Here is a 17120-nt window from a genome sequence, read left to right on the forward strand (position 1 = left end):
TTTTATCTCAGCTTCCCTTTAAAATCCATTTGTCACAAATATAATGCAGTGTCTTAAGTGATGGTGTCTTAAGAGATGTTTTTTTTGTTTTCATTTTCGGACAAGACATGGAAGTTGTGAAGAGGACTGTTCGATTCTCTGAAACGTCCTAGACGTTCTAGAGCTGGTATCAATTACTCACAAACACATAAACCACAAAAAAACAACATCATCACACAGGTCTACTAAACAGAAGTGAATAGAATGGAATCAGTTGCACTGTAGAGTCATGTTTTGTCATGCTACAGCCTACACAGCACTTCTGTTTGTGTGTGTGTGTTTTTGTTACTGTGGTTTATGTGTTTGAAGCTCATTGATGTCTACGGGAACTATGAGAAACATGCGAATTGTAGCATGTCAAAACACGATTCTATAGTGCAACTGATTCGTTTCTATTCACGTGGCCTAAATCAGGTTGCGGCTCTTGGAGCATCATCTCAACCTACAACCTCTGCTCCTGGGACTCAGCACGTGCCATGGTTCTGCCTCTTTTCAGGTTGAGTGGGACTAACATTTATGTCCGCTAAAGTGCCATCAAGCATCCCATTTCCCAAACAATCTTACATAACACTCTGTCCTGCTTACTGAACATGCACTATTCTCAAGCAGAATGATATTTGACTTTAATGCACATCTATTTTTGGAGATGGAAGGTTAAAGATTCTAGGACGAGACAGCTGTTACAGGACATTCTAAGCTGTTATAGGACACCCTGAGCTAAGGGATGTGCCATTGTATCATCGTAATATCATTGTATCATTGTAATAATTCTTCTTATCGCTTAGGATATTGATGATATAGTTGCATAATGATGCTTTTGCATACAGGGCTAAAACATAGCACTGTCACTTATCAATTGGGAGTAAAAGTCTACATTGCCTACATTAAATTAATAAAATAAATTAAGTCATTTGCCACTGGCAAGTTGCTGAAAAGGGCTTATATTTACATTGCAATTTCGGCTTGTCAAGTGTATTCAACATGTACTAAGAAAGACTTAAAATGTCTTTGTGGTTAAGGTACATTAACTACTATTTCATTGAATTTAAAGAAAATGTGCAATATCATGATAGGTATCCTTTTTGACATATGGGATTTTAGTCATGCACAGCCCTGAGTGTTAAAGAGGATGCAACTTGCACAGCCTACACATCATAATGCAGGCCATTTCCATTTCTGTTTGGCTATAGAGCTAACAGAATAGGGTGAACAGGCTAAACAAATCGGAGATGTGTATTTGAGTAGAAACTGCGACATACACCTTTCAGACCTATGGGAACATCAATACTGAAGGCTATTCCAAGGTAAGGGTTGAGTTTGAGCTACTGACCATAACATATTAGCCCCTGTGTGTGTGTGTGTGTGTGTGTGGGTAGGTGCTATTAAGTTATCGAACACGTTACGTTAGTTCCAGTGACCCTTGGATGACTATAATCTTAGCTCGTTAGCTTTTATCTTGATGACACAGACCCTACAACTATTTGGCGATGACAACGGTGAGTCAAGAAGGCCTCGATAAAGCTAGAAACTTGAACACGCTAACTTCGCTTTGTGGTCTTCAGTCAGTCAGTCAGTCAGTACTACAACAAGCACTCCAAGCTCGCTCTAGCTACAGTAAACAAAGCTAAAGAACGAACAAGAACAACCAGTTGTTATAATACAACAAATAAACAGTTTTCACCAGCGAACTCTGCAATGTTTATCTGAAACATACTTACGTTTCAACAAGGCACGATGTCAATCCATGTCTTTGTATCCAAAATACTTCTTCAAGCCTTCATTTGTACTGTAACATACTTCAGTCCGCCGCTTGGTACGTCTCTGCAGTGGAGACTCGCCCTGCCTGCCGGTGACGTAGCAGTGCCGCTGGTAGATCCTCCGCCCACCTCAGCACGTTGTGCCTGCAACAGCACGTGCCCGCTGTGTATGAAATGAATCTCCAGCGATGAAACTATGAACATCCACAACAGCATACGGTCACCCGTGTGTGAAACATTTGCATCAACCAGCACGTGACATAACAATATTAATAGTGAAAAAACAAACAAACAAAAAAACATATAGGCTAGCCGCTAGACAGATGTACAGACACATCATGAAATGCACGCACCTGCTAGGTGGTTATGTGGCAGATGTGGGTAAGTTAAATCAGTTGATAGTAAAAGATAACCCAGAGGAAGTGGTCAACCTCCTAATCTTCTATTACAACTTACCCTCCTAATCTTCTACTACAACTTACCCACCCGTTGGCTTTGTGTAGTTTAGAGATTGAAGCCCCCGGGCTGTCCTATCAAGTTCACAACTTCCTCTGGGTCATAGGTTTGCCACTAAACCATCTAGGCTGCTTTCAAGCAATCATGGCCTGATGTTACATTCATCATGTAGGCCTGGGCTATAACAATTCTTACAGTCTTAAAGCTGATTAATCAAAATGTAATTTCAAAATAGGCGTATACTATGGCAAATCTAATTGCCTACGACAAGGTGTAATGCTATTATGAAAGACTATAGGCCCGCTGGATCTGTGCACTCACAGGCCTACTGGGAATTATGTTCTGTGAGAGGGCCAGGCAGACTGCTGTGCATTGTTTTTGTCCCACTCTTGTGGCTGCCACTGTGGCTGTCGTGCCATGTCTTTTTCCTACTAAGGACATGGTTCTCACTCGAGGACTCTGAAGGGAACAAAACAGAATTGAGTGCTGTTAATTAGTAGGACCACTTCATCGCCTCCTGTTGAGAAGTCGTTGCTCTGCCAAGCACATGAATAATTCCTGAATTTCCCCTTGGGGATCAATAAAGTATCTATCTATCTATCTATCTATCTATCCATCTATCCATATATCTATCTATCTATCTATCTATCTATCTATCTATCCATCTATTTTATCTTATCTTATGCCTGTGGGTCCACCTCTGGGTGAGTCCATCAGATCTCAGAGCCTGTAGGGGTGCACATGGCAGCTAGGCCTCATCCCTCCTGGTGCCTTGACAAATCACTGGGGCCATGGTACAACAGTACTCAATTTGCGTCCAAGAGAATGTAGTGAAAGTAGACACTTTCTGAGGTGAGGTAATGCTAGTTTTACAAACAAATGAATGAATATTACTATATATCTCTGCTTTTATAAAAAACATCCGACAACACACTACTGTGTCCAAGTAATTTCATGGGCCTTAGCATGTAGTTGCATCATAGTGATTTGAAGTATCATGAGAATCAAGATACGTTTTATAGACTTTACTGCCACCATGTGGCCATACTGTAATATAACTACTGGACTGTAGGCCATGGAAGATTACACCATTTTTTTTTTTAATGTCAATTGCCCTGGCTGTACAGGTGACTTCTATAAACTGGTACAGGGTGTTTCAGCCAGTGGTCTGTGAAGATATTGATGATGGTCCTTGTGATGCATTGACCAATGTTGTTTAACTGTGGGAATCCTTATGTTGTTATCAGTAGTGGCTCCCAGGTTGCTTCCTAAAGTCATAATGGTGCTCCTTGAGTCGCAATCAGTTGAAAACCTGCAAACTAGTGAAATGTAAAGAGTTAATGTAATGATATGGTGTTTAAGGAAGCTAAAGGGTGTATGAGGGAAGCAAATAAAATGATTGCATGGCAATGACTTGGCTAATCGAGTGAGAAAACTTGACAAACCAGTCTAGCATACTTCAATTCACCCGTGACTGTCAACGTTGACTCCTCCTAAAATAGTCAAGCATGTTTGAGGTGACATAGCAAAACTTGTTACATTTGGGTGCTTGTGCGTCATGGGAGCAAGCTTACACACTCCAATAGGCGTTTGGGACAGGGACAGTAGTGCGATATCAGTGTGTCAGAAATCAGAGAAAATGAATAGGGTCAATACGTTCCAGTTTAGTAATATGCTTATGATATTTTCAAAGGAGTTTAATTTGTAGCAATGAAAACATTTGAGAAATGATTAAGAATATAATTACTACACCCATAAGCTATTTTATGAAGTTGTAACGATGGGGAACTGGAGTTTTTTAGTGCAATCCGTATTCATTTATTTAATAGTCGTTTTACTCTGCAAGTCTAATGGGGAAATTGCATCGAGCCTGGACGGTCTATCTACACTACTCCCGCCGATTAAACCACAGGAGCCGGGGGATAGTGGTCCCCAGCCGTTCCCAGATGATGAAAACACTAATTTGCCCGTTTTCACTATGGACTACCCACGCATTCAGTTGCCATTTGAGATCACTCTATGGATTTTACTGGCATCATTTGCCAAAATTGGTAAGAAGAAATCATACTTAACAAATATTCTAACTTAAAAGCACATGCTGGTGTGTTCTTTTCTCTCTCCCTTAAGCTGTTCCTAATGTATGCTGCTAACACTGATGCTTAGAGTGTTTTGAATCCCAATTTTGAAACTCAAAAGAAACCCAAAGAAACTATACAGATAAGATAAGATAAGATTAGACTTTATTGATCCTACAGCTGGGATATTTACTTGTCACAACAGCCCAGTAGAAAAAACGGGTCTGAGCTGTTGCAACAGGCTGCCACTCGTGCGGCGCCATCATCGGTCTCCGGGTACCCTCCAGGTTACCCAGAGCCCTCGAAAACCCGTATACAGTAATTACCTGTGTAATAGCTGCATTGTGTATAAATTGCAGGAAAGGGTTTTATGCAAAACATAAAAAAAAAACGAAACCGTGTATTAACCATAACCTGTGTATCAACTGCAATGCCCAATAGCCCAATGAATCGGATCGGATCGGATCGGGCTTAAATCATATGGAAGAATGACGAAAATAAATGCATTCCCATGTATTAACCTCACAGCTGAAGACATTGAGCAAAATCAATATATGAAGGGTTCAGATGCAAAAGCCTCTAAATGCCACCTACGTCAAAAATGAGATAAAGATGGTGAGTGAAGGCTCTCCTCACATAGTATACGTTAATCAAATAATTTAACTTCAAAACACATCAAATAACACTCTCTTCCTGGTCTGAAATATCAATTTCTATGCAAAAACCTATAGGAACCGGATTTTAAATGCTCATTTAAAAGAAATGTGGTCAGATGGATTTAGAGGGTTTTGCATCTGAACTCTTCATATATATATAAATAGACGGGAAATGATGGGTATTGGACCCTCAGACTCATTGGGTGCCGTTTGTGGCTCCTGCTTGTCCGCAGGGTTTCACGTGTACCACAAGATCACCATCTGGGTCCCGGAGTCCTGTCTGCTCATCTCCATCGGCCTGATCGTGGGGGCCATCATGCACGCGGTGAAGGAGGAGCCACCGGCCGTGCTGGAGTCCAGCGTCTTCTTCCTGTACATGCTGCCTCCCATCGTGCTGGAGAACGGCTACTTCATGCCCACGCGCCCCTTCTTCGAGAACATGGGCACGGTCATGTGGTACGCAGTGGTGGGTTCTCTGTGGAACTCCATAGGCATCGGCTTGTCGCTGTATGCTATCTGCCAGATAGAGGCCTTTGGCGTGCAGGACATCAACCTTCAGGAGAACCTGCTGTTCGCCTCCATCATCTCTGCTGTGGACCCAGTGGCTGTGATCAACGTCTTCCAGGACATTAGCATCAATGAGCAGCTCTACATTGTGATTTTTGCAGAGGGCCTCTTCAATGATGCTGTCACTGTGGTGAGTATGTGTGTGAGTGTGTGTGTGAGTGTGTGTGTGTGTGTGTGTCTGTCTGTCTGTCTCTTACTCTGTGTGTGTGTGTCTGTCTGTCTCTTACTCTGTGTGTGTGTGTGTGTGTGTGTCTATTTCTCTCTCTCGTGTGTATGTGTGAGTGTGTGTGTGTGTGCGTGTGTGTGTGTGTGTGTGTGTGTGTGTGTGTGTGTGTGTGTGTGTGTGTGTGTGTTTGTGTGTCTATTTCTCTCTCTCTCTCTCGTGTGAGTGTGTGCGTGTGTGTATGTGTGTGTGTGTGTGTGTGTGTGTGTGTGTTTGTGTGTCTACAGTATTTCTTTCTCTCTCTCTCGTGTGTATGTGAGTGTGTGTGTGTGTGTGTGTGTGTGTGTGTGTGTGTGTGTGTGTGTGTGTGTGTGTGTGTTTGTGTTTGTATGTTCACAAGAGAGAGAGTGAGAGCATTATTTGAGGGCTTAGAAGACCTCATCCCCATCAAACCCCCAAGATGATGTGATGAGTGTACATGGACCCAGTTTCACTGTACTGTGCCATTCCTGTCTACAACAATGTCCTCCCAATAGCACTGCATACCTGACATAATTTGGCTTTACTTCCTGTTGCAAAGTGCATGCTAGTCTTGTGCTCATATTGCAGGAAATGGATATGGGTTGAGTCTTATATTCAGTCATAAATGCTTATAAGTGCTTATGTGGAATGATAGCTACATACGTGCTTTTGTATTACTTTAATATCCAACTATTTCCAGCCCTGTGAGTTCAACATGATGTGGTTAGGCTTTGTTTAGGAGGCTGCAGTTTCACTGTTATTTGTAGTGAAACCACACACCCCCTCAGTGACAGAGGCACAGATGCCATCAGACTGGTTTCCTCATTTCGCTGTGCAGTACTGAAGTAAACAGTGCCCAACAGAAGAAAGCTCTTTAACAGCCTCTGTGTCTCTAAATAGAAAGATTTCCATTTGGTCATTTTCTGTGTGGCGCTTTAAATAACCCAAACTGAAATAATAACACCAAATATTCTTGAATTTCCCCTTGGGGATCAATAAAGTATCTATCTATCTATCTATCTATCTATCTATCTATCTATCTATCTAATATAGACACGTTTAATAATCAAATTAAATGTGGGTTTATTATCAAAGTGGCCCCAGTTGCTTAGCTGAAATATCTTAGCAAAGCAAATGCATAACAAACTAAAACTTATTTCACTTGGCTGATGTTTTTACCCAAACCAACCCCATTCTCCCTAGAACAACTAGGGGGTTAAGAGCCTTGCTCAAGGGAGAGTCTTGCTCACAACTTTTCTGCATACTAGCCCAGTTCCCTAGCTACTATACATTACCACCACCCCTAAAGCTCTTCCCTGCTAATGGATGAAATGGCTTTTTGAGTCTGTATTTTCCTTCCTGTCCATCAGGCGCTGTACAACATGTTTGTCTTTGTGGCAGAGTTGCCAGTTTTCAAGTCGGTGGACGTCTTCCTGGGCGTCGCCCGCTTCTTCGTGGTGGGACTGGGCGGTGTGTTATTCGGTGTCCTGTTTGGGATCGTGGCTGCGTTTACCTCGCGGTTCACCTCTAAAGTGCGTGAGATCGAGCCCCTCTTCGCGCTCATGTTCAGCTATCTGGCCTACCTGGTGGCCGAGCTGTTCGGTATCTCCAGCATCACAGCGTAAGTGTGGCAAGAATAGACACCAACGTAGAAACACACAATTCAATTCAATTCAATTCAATTCAATTCAATTCAATTCAATTCAATTCAATAAGCTCTATTGGCATGACCATTCAAAAAGAACAGTGTTGCCAAAGCATATACAATACAGAAACGTAGAAAACATCAGAACATAAAATAACGCAGATTCAAAACTCCATAACAGACACATTCACCACACACATGTACACAAGCCCATGATGAATTGATGCAATCATAACCTTTGACCCCATCCCACAGGATTGTGGTGTGTGCCCTGACCATGCGTTATTACGTCGAGGAGAACGTCTCCCAGCGTTCCTGCACCACCATACGCCACGCCATCAAGATGCTGGCCACCATCTCGGAGACACTCATCTTCTTCTTCCTGGGAGTGGTGACCATAACCACTGACCATGAGTGGAACTGGGGCTTTATCCTGGGCACTCTACTATTCGCCTTTATCTGGCGAGGCCTGGGTAAGTGACACACTCCATTAGCCTAGCGATTATTCACAGATTAGTCTGTTCATTACGCTAGTGAATGAAAGACACCCCAATTCATTAACATCTAACAGTTTCATTCCTTGGGCTGTCTAAACTGATCTCAGCCATAACGCATACTGGCTGCTCTATTGATAGACCAGAGTATTCTCAGGCTTTAAATTAAGACATAGAAATCAACTGGCAACTCAACAATTGATTTTGACTTGACAGCGTCCTTTCATCAATTAGTATCCACAAAAAGGTATGAGGGTTGTCAACTCCTGTCAGGTGTCATTTCCTCAACGTCTCCCCCTCTTGGACAGGCGTCTTGGTCTTGACCCAGATCATCAATCCTTTCCGCACCGTCCCATTTGACTACCAAGACCAGTTCGGTCTGGCCTATGGTGGACTAAGAGGGGCCGTTTGCTTTGCCCTTGTCTTCTTACTGCCCGATACCATTAACAGACGCAAGCTCTTTGTGACGGCCTCCATCGCCATCATCCTCTTCACCGTCTTCATCCAGGTCAGTAGGTACTCGAGGCTTGCTGAACATCAGGGATGTTTCTTGGTGTGTGTGCGTGCGCGCGCGCGTGTGTGTGTGTGTGTGTGTGTGTGTGTGTGTGTGTGTGTGTGTGCGCGTGTGTGCGCGTGTGTGCAGGCAGGGATATGGTAAAATAAGAGGTGGGAAAACTATGAATTCTGCAATCTCGGTGAGGTGGACTGCACCATGCGGTATCAGATTTTTAAAAAAGGCATTCGGATTGATGATGGTGGAGGTTATTGTACAGTGTTTATAACAATACCAGTGGTATAAAATGATTCCTAGAGTGTTGATGAGTGTACATATTGGGGATATAGGATACTATTGGATAATACAGTGTGATTTTTTAATGTTAAAAGTGAATAAACTCTTTTGAGAGGTGGATAAACTCTAATAAGAGGTGGGTAAACTCTATTTCTGAAATTTCAGAGGTGGATAAACTGTGTTTACTTGCGTTTAGCCTCCACGTAAAACATGTATCTCACAGTGCGATCAAATGCACGTGACAAAACAAACCTTGAATGAGAAAGTAACATTGACCAGTCATGTTGTTACCTTCTCTGCAGGGCATCAGCATTCGGCCAATAATAGAGTATCTCATCAACATCAGGAGAACCCACAAACAGGAGACCATCAGTGTTGAGATCCATAGAAGGGTATCGTGAACACATTTAAAATACTTCCAACACTTACGTTGACGTTGACCATGACATCTCATTTTCTCTACAGTTCCCATCACCTCATACTGGTAATATGTCCTGTGCTTCTGATAGGTAATGGAGCACACTATGACTGGTAATGTGTCCTGTGCTTCTGATAGGTAATGGAGCACACTATGACCGGTAATGTGTCCTGTGCTTCTGATAGGTAATGGAGCACACTATGACCGGTAATGTGTCCTGTGCTTCTGATAGGTAATGGAGCACACTATGACCGGTAATGTGTCCTGTGCTTCTGATAGGTAATGGAGCACACTATGACCGGTAATGTGTCCTGTGCTTCTGATAGGTAATGGAGCACACTATGACCGGTAACGTGTCCTGTGCTTCTGATAGGTAATGGAGCACACTATGACCGGTAACGTGTCCTGTGCTTCTGATAGGTAATGGAGCACACTATGACCGGTAACGTGTCCTGTGCTTCTGATAGGTAATGGAGCACACTATGACTGGTAACGTGTCCTGTGCTTCTGATAGGTAATGGAGCACACTATGACTGGAATTGAGGACATCTGTGGACAGTGGAGTCACCATTACTGGAAGGACAAGTAAGGGATACCTTAAAGGAACATGAACATGAATATCGAGGAAGAGCCAGCATTATATATTACATAATACATACAATATATGCAGTTATACATTTGTACTGTATACTTCATGCACTCATTTGTGCATATTCTAATGTGACGTAGCTATATTATTCTAATATTGCAAAAGGACCTGTTAGGTGACACACTTTTACTTCCCGCAGGTTCAAGAGGATTAATGACAGGTACATCAGGAAGATCCTCCTCAGGGACAACCGTGCGGAGTCCAGCATTGTGGCCCTGTACAAACGACTGGAACTATTAAACGCCATGGAGATCCTGGACACTCCGAACGGTGACATCAGCGCAGCTCCATCCATCATTTCACTACAGTATGTCCTTGGGGTCACTTTCATGGGATAGTGTCGTCTGTTCAATAACCGATGGATTGTCTTGTTCACAATCTTCTATTCCCTAATTCAACTTTATAGTGATGAGAAGAAAGCATCTTACAGGCCAAAGAAGAAGTTCCTTGCAAGTGACCTGAAAAATATGCATGAAATTCTATCGAAGAACATGTACAAAATTAGGCAGAGGGTGAGCTTTTTAATATATATTTTTTTATCACTTCACACTTCACAAACACTCTTTCCTCCTGTACAAATATTTTCATGTTATACCAGTTCATCTTTACTTCTAAATCTAATTTACAGTCAATCCTGTTTTGCAGTTGTACTGTTGTAAACAGGCTCAACTACTGTTGCCCTTTAGAGCTGACTGTTAGGACAAAGTAGTTTGGCCAGATTTGCTTAGCATTTTGAAAACTTTCCATTCAGACTGTGGAGTACACCAGCAAGCATGCCCTTCCAGACGACACCAAGACCAGAGAGATCTTACTACGCCGGCACTCGACCATCAGACGGAGCCTGAGGCATGGAAGTTTCCGTGACCCGGTGAGATTAGATAGATTAGATAGTCTTTGTTCTCATTGCCACTTTTTACAAAGGTACAATGAGATTTAAAGTGCTGTCAACTCATGAGGTATACATACTGTAAGAACAATAAATAGTTTTAAAAAATACACATATATAAGAATATAAAAAGAATATAAACATATGTTGCACTGGTTATGAACAGGAATGGTTCTGTACAGATTTCACTAGGTAAAGACTACAGTATATACATCATTATACTGGTGATAAAAAATTGTACAGATTACACTGGTAAAACTCCACAATAGAAATTGCACAATGGGTTAAGGGCCAAGAACAGACTATTTCAAATTTCATCATAAATGTGGATTTTACATTACATTTACATTTACTCATGCTTTTTACTTATAAACTGTTGGGTTTATGGGTTTTGGCAGGCTAATCTACAAGAATTAATATTACAATACAGTTGCATGCATACATAATCTGTAGGCCTACAGTATGTGGTGACATAGCCCACTTATACTGATTTCCCAAATCATCCACTATCTCCTCCAGGCTGTGGCTAGATCGCAGAGGTATCTATCACTACCCGCAGGGGAAAGTCTTGACGCTCATTTCCCTCCAAGAGGTAAGGTATCAGTCACTGAATCTAACATCTTTTAAGAGTTCAAAATACATCATGAACATTATACAGTACACATACATCTTGGCCCTGTTTTCAGGAGACTCAAGATCCGAGACAGACCACCCGCTTGCTCGGACCAGGCTGGTGCAGTCGATGCGCTCCTCCTCCTCATCCTCACACGCCATGCGGCCCCTGAGGAGACTGGGCACCCTGCAGGAGACGCCGCTGGCCGAGAGCAGTGGACGTCCTGCGAGTGTGGACATCCTGAACGAGAGGAGCAGTGTCCGTTACTCGTCATCGTCGTCTTTGCGCCCTCCGTCCCGCGCGGCCTCCGCTAGGACCGCTCCAGCCCCAACGCCACGCCACCGCCTGTCCAGCGCAGCGGCACGCAACGATGCCGAGTGGGAGACGGAGGAGGAGCTGGAGGAGATGGAGGAGCTGGAGGAGGCACCTCGGCCTCCAAGACCCAGCTGGGCAGCTGACTCGACACAGACACGGAACCCGCTGCTCCGACAGACACCCAGGAAGAACCCTTGAGAGGAACCTGGAGAACCTCCTCAGTCCTGAGGAAGGTGTAGACTCTGTCTATCTGACTGAGTGAAACTAGTGAAGAGTTTAAAGGTTGTGTGAGGTGAACAGACTGACCTAGGAAGGTGTGGGTCGGAAACAAACCTTTCCGTCTGACACTGTTGTTTGGAACGTGCCCCACTGAAACTCCACACACAAACCATTCAACAAAACTATCCTACTTAACGAGTTTAGCGAGTTCAATACGGGTTTGACTGCTCTTGTAAAGGAGACGGCATTACAGTGTCAGCATTATACTGTACTATACTGTACTTATACTGTAAACACTGTCAGAAAGGACTGACTGACTCCTAGTGGAGATGGCATCTGCTGATAGCAGAGGACTACACTGTAAAACAAAAACAAAACAAAAAAACATGTTTTGGTAATTTTCTGCCAGTACAATTTCTGTAAATATTGTATATTTTGATGGATTATTCACTTTTTTAATGTAAAGTTCCTTAAAATAGCAGGAAATATTATTTCAAATATTTCCATGAATGAAGAATATTTTCAGAAAATTACCAGTAGATTTTTTTATGGCTTTTTTTTCAGTGTACCTTCTTTTTTCCCCAGACTTTTGTCTCCTCCATGAACTGTTGTGTAGATGCAGGATAAGGTGCTGGTCAGGTGACCAGCAAACTAGTATGGTACTTTTGATGTTCAAAGAACTGAGTGACATATTATTTTCAGCTGTGGCGAAGAGCTGGTGAAGTTCAATTCTCTGGGCTGCATGAGAGAGCCTGAAGACATGAGACAAAAAAATATTCTCCTCTTAACCTCATCTGAACTGCGTTGATTATGTGGAAGATCATTTAATCAATGTGATCCACGATATCCATGTCAACACAAAGAAAATCTTTCTACATACATGGGCCTCTCATAGCTACGACAAAGGTTTCAATTTCTGACACACATCCTGAACTTGTGTTTGTATGCATTCGTTTTAATGTACATACCGTAAGTTCTAAAATAAAGATAAAATTGTTTGCACATTTTCTTTTTTTGGGGGGGCGGGGGTTTATGAGTGTATGATAGAGGATTTCAAGTAGATTTCTGTGACTGTGAAACATCAAGTAATCAGGATACCATTTTTTTTAAGTCGGCATTTCATGAGTTAAAAAGTGCAATCTACTCGTTCTAATCTGCCATGAATCTGGCAAGGTCGATGTTGACGTCATTTGCAGTAATAAAATTTGCAGTCTTCAATTGCAGTAATACAAGATTATTAGTGGTAATTTATGTTTTTCAATTCAGCAAGATCCATGCCACTCTTGTATAAGCCATTTACAATCATCTGTCTATTTTAGTTCAATGTAACTCTATATCCTTGGACATACCCAAAATGACGACAGGCTCTATTTTCCTCATGTAAACCCACACACACACACACACACACACACACACACACACATACTCTGTGTGTCTCAAGTCTCTGTGTGCATGTCTGTTTGCAAGCCTCAGCTGTCACTCAGGGAACCCCCCCGCCCCCCTCATGTCCAGTCCTGGTGTCCACGCACTGGTGGATACCAAACAGACTGATGTCTCTCTGTTGACCCTCATTTCTCTCAGCCTTTATGGATGTACTGTATACACTAGACATCGAAGTTTGGCCCTTGATCAGCCGGTGAAAAGGTGAAGACTCTCGCTGGCCACTCGGAGATGATGTTGGATGTGACACGGTTCTTTGCGGGGTTCTCTGGGGCTGTCGGAACCCTGTTCCTTCTGATGGCCTTCAGTACAGACTACTGGCAGCTAGGCACGGAGTCATGTGACTTGGAGCTGCCTGCACCGGTAAGAGAGGGTGGGTTTACGTGCTGAATCAAAAGTATTTTCAAGTCATGTGCTTTAGGAGGGATATCTCTTTTAAACATATTTCAAATCCATCTGGCATTCTGTTGACTTATAACCAGTTATGGTACAAAATGTTGGATGACAAACAAAACACAGGCTCTTCTAAAATGTCAAATATTTGTTTTCCTCATTGCGATCATTCCTTTTCTACTTTTAATCAGCCAGTATCATCTTCAGTAGCTGTGTGGTTTTGCATTATGTCATAATTTAAAATAGGATCTCTCTAGAGCTAAATTCTACACAAAAATTCACAAAATATCCCAGCGTAGTGACCTCGATGGCCGTGGAGCTAACACAGTGTTTGGCATTCTGTCTCATATATAATGCTACTATTAATACTTACCAGCTCCGTTTCTATTTAAAATATACACAACTGTCTTGCTAACATGCAAGCCTTGTTTCACCAGGAGGTTCCATTTTGACTGTGTTGAGTGAAAAGCTGGTGTTGATATCACTTATCATTCACTGAAGTATTATGAATGAGTATGCATTAAAAAATAGCCTTAATTGATTACATTCCATGATAATAATTATTTGACATTTGACATAAATTAGACTTTTATCCAACGGTATCATACATTCTTCTTTAAATGTGTCCAGACACGACATTAAAGCACAGTGTTGTCTTTCTCAACTATGTACTGTACTGTAAGTCATGCTCATGAGACCAGCTTCTTCTACTGAAGGCAGACTCACCTAAGACCTGGCTACATGGAGGGATGGTGACGTTCTACCACGAGGGACTGTTCTGGAGGTGCCTCTTTAAGGGGAGCGTTGAGGAAGAATCGCTTTGGATATTCTTGATAGGTAAGGGGACATGGTGTTAGTTAAGCTTAGGGTTGTTTATGTATAGTAGGCTTGCTGTTAAATCTGTCAAAAAATTACTAATTTAAAAAAAATACATTTACATTAAACACTAGGTGATTTCTATTAGTCTAACACTAACAAGTATCATATTCCATGAGTAAAATTAACAAAGTATAGTAATTACATCATTTATCTTTTATAACTGTCCTGTTATTTTTCTCTGAACAGATTGATTATTGATTGATTGATTGAACTAATTGTCCTAACAAGTGTATCAAACCTGATTATGCAAAGGTGGCCATTCAACATCTAGAAAGATTTGCACTCACACATATCTGTTCACCACACCGATTCCTGATGCTGCCATGGCAACTTACTCTGAGTCAGCTGAAGGTGAGGCCTTTGACCTTTGACTTTAATGTTACACAATAAAAACATACTTATTTTCATTATTTGCATCCAGTTTTGGATATCTTTTCCATGAAGCCTACTGTTTTCTCATGTTGATCTGTAAACTAACACAGACATATTTTTTTCGGACAAATCGATACATTCCGTAATGATAGTGTTGTTTTTCCTAAGTCTACAGGGGGCTGTTTATTGTGGTCATTCTGCTGGGTACCAGCATGGTCATGCTGGCTGGGTTCCTCAGCATCGGAGCCAGCTCATCAGCCAGAGCTGCACTCTACAGGGCTGCAGGGGGACTCTTCCTCACTGGTGGTGAGTCGAGAGAGAGAGAGAGAGAGAAAGAGAGAGAGAGTATACACACAACCACAACTTTTCACATTATAGTTACCATTCATCCTATCACCACCCCCCCATGCTGTTTGTATTTGTGCTTTGGCATCACTGTAGCTGGACAATTCCACGCAAAACTGTCACATCCATAACGCCAACACAATGATGGTATGATGTGAATGATGATTACTTGACATTTGAGCATTCACTCTCCTTGGTTGTAGAACTGACATGAAAAACTTTTCACATAATCATTCGCATCATACAAATACCATGACATTCAGTTGACGTTATGGACGTGACAGTTTTGCGTCAAATTGCCCAGCTACAGGTTTGATTTGGTCAAATAACGGTCAAATCCCAGTCTCAGTCCATAATCAGAAAGGTGCTATAGACCCTTTCAACAATAAAAACAAAAACAATGCTTGAACGTTCTATTTGGTTCCCAATCTACTTCCTCTGCACTAAGATAACATATGGAATGTTAAAACGGAAGCCTTGTGGGGCCAACTATGATGCTGATAATGGAACTCTCTTGTGGGGCCAACTATGATGCTGAGAATGGAACTCTCTTGAAGTTTCTTCCGCCTCCCCCCTCTCGCTCTCCCTACAGGCCTGCTGCTGTTGTGTGTCCTGGTGATGCACGTGGTTTGGTTCCATGGGATGAGCACGTTAGAGCAGTACGTTGTCCAGCAGGGGGCGACACTGTGCCCAGGGTTCCATCTGAGCGTGCGTTACGGCCCGTCCTTCATGATGGCTCCCGTTGGTGTGTTTTTCTGCCTACTCACCGGGTCACTACATCTGGCCTTAGCAAGAACTGTGAAAAAAGCGCTGATTATTCATGATGGCAACTGTGAAGACTGAGACGAGATCACATGAGTGCAAACCGGTGACACAAGTTTGGATATTTGAGCAGTGCCTTCAAATCGGCCATTTTTTTTACTTCATCTATTGTTTATAGAAATCCTCTGGACTCCTTGGCATTCTAAAATATCCAAACACAAGCAATAATATTAGCTAAAGTCAAAACATTTCATTCAGCCTGCCCCAACAATGATTCTTTTGTAAAAAATGTTTAATCCCTAATAAACTTTATTATAAAGCCTGTTTGCAATAATCTGTCACCTCATACTATAGGTTACTGAGTGACATTACAAAAATCTAGTTGACTGTAACAATGTAAATGGAATATGTTGTTTTGATCAATAAAAGAGCAAGAAACATGCTTGAATTATTATTATTATTATTATTATTATTATTATCAATACTATTATCATTAGGCTATTATTGAGCTGTAAAAGGGTAATGGCTAATGTCTTGGCACTGGATTATTCTCCAGATTACTTATAGATCAAGCAAACTCAGCCCTGCCCCTCAGTGACAAGCGGAGAGTAGGCTGATATTCTATGGGAATGTTGATGTCCTTCAATGTCATGATATAATCTGAATGTATCATTTGTGGTGAGTGTAAAACAATATCCCATGTTCCTGGCAGATGGCAAGGCCTGGATTAGAGTCCTACTGCAGTCCATGACATTACACAATAGAATATATTCCTACAGGCGCCCTGGGCTCAGTCCAAAGCATGCTGTATGCCAGGGGTCACCTGCCAGTGTCTCCCCACCTGTTTCTGAGTAGCTCTCAAAATAAGGTTCAAGGAAAATGTTTGCGAAATTGATAACAAAGTCACTTGGTGAACCTGATAAAATTCCTATCAAATCAAATTCACAATCTATAATAAAGACAGAAGGTAAAGGAATTGAAAGGAGCGTTAAAACGCATACAAAAGTTATTCATCTGTTTTGGGTGGAGATCAGCTATGTGACTACATGCTACTACCAAGGCTGTAGTCATGATGTCAACATTGGGGGGGGACCAAATCTGTGGTGGTGTCTGGGGGACCCCCAAACAGAATGTCAGTACATTTCCTGCCATGGACAAATATTATT

The 17120-nt window shown here is 42.1% G+C and overlaps 3 protein-coding genes across 11 annotated transcripts in view; 2 read left to right on the forward strand and 1 right to left on the reverse strand.

Annotated features, from left to right (window-relative positions):
* The window catches only part of inpp4ab (inositol polyphosphate-4-phosphatase type I Ab), a 48441-nt gene extending 46539 nt beyond the window's left edge, over nucleotides 1-1902 (reverse strand). For all 7 annotated transcript variants that reach the window (XM_042079932.1, XM_042079928.1, XM_042079931.1 and 4 more), the window contains exon 1: nucleotides 1758-1902. The gene's annotated coding sequence lies outside the window, so the exon portion shown is untranslated. The remainder of the gene's footprint in view (nucleotides 1-1757) is intronic.
* A 1921-nt stretch (nucleotides 1903-3823) lies between these two features.
* Nucleotides 3824-12765, forward strand: LOC121698132 (sodium/hydrogen exchanger 2-like). The gene is made up of 12 exons (XM_042079939.1): nucleotides 3824-4303; nucleotides 5217-5680; nucleotides 7105-7355; nucleotides 7635-7852; nucleotides 8182-8381; nucleotides 8966-9055; nucleotides 9596-9666; nucleotides 9870-10037; nucleotides 10137-10242; nucleotides 10482-10598; nucleotides 11136-11208; nucleotides 11303-12765. The coding sequence occupies exons 1-12, from the start codon at nucleotides 4033-4035 to the stop codon at nucleotides 11740-11742; spliced, it is 2469 nt and encodes an 822-aa protein (XP_041935873.1). The 5' UTR covers nucleotides 3824-4032; the 3' UTR covers nucleotides 11743-12765.
* Nucleotides 12766-13281: 516 nt separating this feature from the next.
* On the forward strand, nucleotides 13282-16394 carry tmem182b (transmembrane protein 182b). 3 transcript variants are annotated; one of them, XM_042079973.1, is made up of 6 exons: nucleotides 13282-13566; nucleotides 14298-14433; nucleotides 14728-14826; nucleotides 15016-15153; nucleotides 15785-15972; nucleotides 16003-16394. In XM_042079973.1, exons 1-6 carry the CDS (start codon nucleotides 13435-13437, stop codon nucleotides 16033-16035), a joined length of 726 nt encoding a protein of 241 aa, XP_041935907.1. In that variant the 5' UTR covers nucleotides 13282-13434; the 3' UTR covers nucleotides 16036-16394. The 3 variants fall into 3 exon arrangements, with proteins under 3 accessions (XP_041935907.1, XP_041935904.1, XP_041935906.1); XM_042079970.1 differs by having other exon boundaries at nucleotides 15785-16394; XM_042079972.1 differs by having other exon boundaries at nucleotides 14313-14433; nucleotides 15785-16394.
* The last annotated feature ends 726 nt before the right edge of the window (nucleotides 16395-17120 follow it).

This window comes from Alosa sapidissima, chromosome 23 (genome assembly GCF_018492685.1).
Source record: "Alosa sapidissima isolate fAloSap1 chromosome 23, fAloSap1.pri, whole genome shotgun sequence".
In the NCBI taxonomy this organism is placed as follows: Eukaryota; Metazoa; Chordata; class Actinopteri; order Clupeiformes; family Clupeidae; genus Alosa; species Alosa sapidissima.